Raw genomic sequence first — 5,000 nt, forward strand, 5'->3', positions numbered from 1 at the left:
CTTGGGAGCCAACCCCTCCCCGCTATTGTTTTGTGTCCTGGATCCAGTGGGTCACCTCCCCCCAACCCTCCCCCTCCTGCAAGAGGAGACCCAGAATCAAGCCCAGGGGGGGAATCCCATTGATTCCGTGGGTCTGCTCCAGCAAGAACTAATCAATGGGACACTGGCTTGTTCTTCTGGGTGTGAGGCAGGGGACGGTTTGGGCCATACTGACCACGTCCCTGGTTTCGGGGTTGTGTGTGTATGTATATGAAACAGGGTGCCCTCCCTCTCCCCAGTACAAAACGCTCAGGCAAATCAACTCCTATTTGAGGGACATTTGCTCAATGCTATGCAATTCTGGGATTTGTAGTTTGGTGAGGCATTTACAAGGCTCAAGGTCTTGTAAAACTACAGCACACACGAAGCAAGGCTGTTAAAGCGGATTCATTCTGCAGCGTAGATGCACCCCAAGGTTTTCTTCTCCATGGCTGGAAGCGTTGGTGTTCCAACACTTTTGAACACCCCCAACAGATGGCCATCCTGCCTCAGAGTCCATTGAAGGAGCTTTCCATGGACTCTGAGGCAGAGTTCCACTGCTGAACAGCTCTTCTTGACTGACTTGGCCACGGTGGTCCACGCTTTGGTTACATCCCGTTTAGACTACTGCAACGCTCTCTATGTGGGGTTGCCTCTGAAGACTGCCCAGAAGCTGAAGCTAGTCCAACACGCAGCAGTTAGGGAGCACACCACTCCACTGTTACACCAGCTCCACTGGCTGCCGATTAGCTTCCGAGCACAATTCAAAGTGCTGGTGTTGACCTATAAAGCCCTAAACGACTCCGGCCCTGTTTACCTCTCCGAACGTATTCTCCCCTACGGACCATCAAGGTTATTAAGATCGTCTGGAGAGGCCCTGCTCTCGGTCTCACCGGCCTCGCAAGCGCGGCTGGTGGGGACGAGGGACAGGGCCTTCTCGGTGGTGGCCCCTCGACTCTGGAACTCTCTCCCACTGGAGATCAGAACCGCCCTTCTATCCTGACTTTTAGGAAACAGGTGAAGACATGGTTATGGAGACAGGCTTTTGATGAGTGAGACAACACCCTAAGACATGGATGGAAGATGATGTATAATTGTTTTTTAGTATGACGACTGACCACTGTAGTTTTGGATATATTTGTTGTTTTAATGTGTTATTGTAATATGAACTATGATGTTTTTACCGATTGTATATATGTGTTTTTATGGTTGGAAACCGGTCTGAGTCCCTCAAAAGAGGTGAGAAGGTCGGTATATAAATCTCTGAAATAAATAATAATAATAATAATAATAATAAATAAATCTTCTTGCAGTCAGGAAGTTCTTCCTCGTGTTCAGTCAGAATACCCATGTTTGCAACTTGCATGTGATTCTGACTGAACATGAGGAAGAACTTCCTGAACTATGGAGGGAACAGCATTCCTAGAGAGGTCATAAATCAAGTGTATAGAACAAATGGATGCAGCTTCAGGCGTCATACGTCACTCTGGAATGCAAGAGGTGTGGACTAGTGCTGGTAACAGTTAGTGAGTTCGCAATGTTATGATCGGACGGTAAAGAAGCGAGTTTACGATGTGCTGAGTGTTAAGCAGCTTCTAATGTATATAGCTGTAAAATAAAGGAGTTTATAGCCTAAGGTGGCTGTGATCGATCTGTTCCTGCCTCACTGACAGTCCCATCTGCAAACTTGATAGGTATTCCCTCTAAACTGGCTGTTGGGAATTGTGGGAGTTGGAGTCCAAAACACCTGGAGGGCCAAAGTTTGCCCATGCCTGGTCTGAACCTCCACCCAAGTCTTTAATACAGGTGTTGGACAGTTCTGGACCCAGGTGCACCTTAGATGTGATGACGCATGAGACTCGAGACAATGCGGGCATCCCACTCATAGAATCATAGAATCATGGAATCCTAGAGTTGGAAAAGACCTCTTGAGCCATCCAGTCCAACCCCACTGTGCCAAGAAGTAGGAAAATTGCATTCAAAGAACTCCCGACAGATGGCCACCCAGCCCCTGCTTCAAAGCCTCCATAGAAGAAGCCTCCACCACACTCCGGGGCAGAGAGTTCCACTGCTAAACAGCCCTTCTCACAGTCAGGACATTCTTCCAAATGTTCAGGCGGAATCTCCTTTCTTGTAGTTTGAAGCTTCTTTTGCCTTGCCTTTGCTTGTGATGATGCTTGCCTTTCATCCAAGGAGAGGCTCCAAGGGCCGGATCCCTCGAAGGGCAGAAGCAGGCAAGTGGAGCAGCCAGGCACACGCACACCGCACACCTGTCCGCCTCCATCAGAGGCTCCGCAGACGACGCCTTGGAGCCGGAGTGACAAGGTTGCCAAGTGGCTGCGCTGTTTGGGCCTCAGGCCTTTGGGACGGCAAGCCTGGTCTGCAGAAGAAGACGCTGATCCCACTTGGCAACCCATCAGCCGGGATGGGCAGAGCGCTTCCTTGAGAGATGATCTCTGTGGGCCTTGCTCTCAAAAGTCACCGCAGTTTAGTCACTTAAGTAAAAAAATATTTTTTTTCGTGTCAGGAGTGACTTAAGAAACTGCAAGTTGCTTCTGGTGTGAGACAATTGGCTGTCTGCAAGGACGTTGTCCAGGGGATGTCTGGATGTTTTGATGTTTTGCCATCCTTGTGGGAGGCTTCTCTCATATCCCAGCATGGGGAGCCGGAGCTGACAGAGGGAGCTCGTCCGTGCTTTCCCCAGATTCGAACCTGCGACCTGTCGGTTTTCAGTCCCACCAGCACAAGGGTTTAACCCACTGCACCATTGGGGGCTCCTACTTAAGTAAATAACTGGGGGGGACCCCACAAAATCTCAGAGAAGGATCTGCGGCTGCCAAAAATTGGGTAGAAAGTATAGGTTGCCACATTGAAATGTATTAAAAGTGATGTATTGGAAGGAGCCAGCCTTCCATGGGGGGATGAGCCAAAGCGCAGTATTTCCAAATTGTACAGATCGTAATACAGTGGTCCCTCACTTATCGTGAGTATTACATTCCAGGATGTCATGTATCATGTTCTGCAGTTGGTGGTGGTTGGTGGTGGCAGGCCTAGCAGTTGGTGATGGAAGGGTTAATGTAAGGCTTAGTTCTAAAGGGTTGAGTAATCTCTAAGTAAGAGTTTACAGGTGAAAGCAATCATGAGCCAGGAATGTGATGTGGCAGCAAAAAAAGCCAATGGGATTTTGGCCTGCATCAAGAGGAGCATAGTGTCTAGGTCCAGGGAAGTAATGGTACCACATTCCGGGGCAGAGAGTTCCACTGCTGAACGGCTCTCACAGTCAGGAAGTTCTTCCCAATGTTCAGGTGGAATCTCCTCTCTTGGAGTTTGAAGCCATTGTCCCATTGCGTCCTAGTCTCCAGGGAAGCAGAAAGGAAGCTTGCTCCCTCCTCCTCCTCCCTGTGGCTTCCTCTCACATATTTATACATGGCTATCATCATGTCTCCTCTCAGCCTTCTCTTCTTCAGGCTAAACATGCCCAGTTCCCTAAGCCACTCCTCATAGGGCTTGTTCTCCAGACCCTTGATCATTTGAGTCACCCTCTTCCTCTGGACACATTCCAGCTTGTCAATATCTCTCTTGAATTGTGGTGCCCAGAATTGGACACAATATTCCAGGTGTGGTCTAACCAAAGCAGAATAGAGCATGAGTAGCATTACTTCCTTAGATCTAGACACTAGGCTCCTCTTGATGCAGGCCAAAATCCCATTGGCTTTTTTTGCCGCCACATCACATTCCTGGCTCATGTTTAACTTGTTGTCCACGAGGACTCCAAGATCTTTTCCACACGTACTGCTCTCAAGCCAGGCCTCATTGTCCCCCAATCTGTCTCTTTGCATTTCGTTTTTCCTGCCAAAGTGGAGTCTCTTGCATTTGTCCCTGTTGAACTTCATTGTGTTCGTTTTGGCCAATCATCTCTTTAATCTGTCAAGATCCCTTTGAATCCTGCTCCTGTCCTCTGGAGTCTTGGTTCTCCCTCCCCATTTGGTGTCCTCTGCAAATTTGATGATCATGCCTTCTAGCCCTTCATCTGAGTCATTAATAAAGAGATGGAATAGCAGTTCAGGACCCTCTTTATGACCCCTAAATAGCCCCCTCAGGAGGAACTGGAGGAGCCATCATGAAAAGCACCCATTTAACCTGTTCCCAACCCTCTAGCCCAGGCATGGGCAAACTTCGGCCCTCCAGGTGTTTTGGACTTCAACTCCCATCATTCCTAACAGCCTCTGGCCCCTTCCTTTCATTTCCAATTAAGCAGCTGAGCGGGAAAAGGAAGGGGCCTCGGGGTGTTAGGAATTGTGGGAGTTGAAGTCCAAAACACCTGGAGGGCTGAAGTTTGCCGATGCCTGCGTTAGCCCCTTCCGGGAGACGTAGTTCCCTTCACTTACCTGGTCCCAGGATCCACTCGGGGGTCGGGGGGGATTCCCCACCTCCTGTGCCATTCCACTCGGGGGGCTCCCACACCTGGGAGGGTAGTGGGGCTCCAAAGAGACCTGCAAAAAGGAGGAAAGGGGAATCAAGGAAGGCAGAGGCTCAGTGCAACTATATCCCTGCCCTTGGCCTTCCTCCCAGGACACAAGTGTGAGAAATACGGGGAGATAGAGCAGTATATAAATAAAGTTGTTTATTATTATTATTATTATTATTATTATTATTATTATTGATGGAATGAAATTGTTGTAGCTCAGCAAGCGTCAGTGGATTTTTCTGATGGTTGTTCAGAAGATGAGGAGGATGATGGGCTTCAAAGTGAGGAATCTGTGAATGAACAGAGAGAATTGCAGGCAGATGAGATTGATGTTTTGGATTCCTGTGCTCTTTCCAAGGTAACAGGGGAAAGTGAAATTTCCCTTGAGAAAAGACCTTGTGCAGATGGGGAGTTTTCCCGGGAAATGAGATTAGGCTTGAGAATGCAAGGAGTGAAAAATAGACAAACTAGATATTCTCAAGGAGACCGAGATAAGTCCTTGAAGTCCAGGTGC

The 5,000-nt window shown here is 48.6% G+C and overlaps 1 protein-coding gene across 1 annotated transcript in view; it reads right to left on the reverse strand.

Annotated features, from left to right (window-relative positions):
- Nucleotides 1–5,000, reverse strand: part of PRRT4 (proline rich transmembrane protein 4) — a 64,679-nt gene that overhangs the window by 26,491 nt on the left and 33,188 nt on the right. The window contains exon 4 of the mRNA XM_067468357.1: nucleotides 4,407–4,511. Coding sequence (XP_067324458.1) covers nucleotides 4,407–4,511 — 105 coding nt within the window. The remainder of the gene's footprint in view (nucleotides 1–4,406; nucleotides 4,512–5,000) is intronic.

The sequence above is a fragment of the Anolis sagrei genome, chromosome 5, assembly GCF_037176765.1.
Source record: "Anolis sagrei isolate rAnoSag1 chromosome 5, rAnoSag1.mat, whole genome shotgun sequence".
NCBI lineage: Eukaryota > Metazoa > Chordata > Lepidosauria > Squamata > Dactyloidae > Anolis > Anolis sagrei.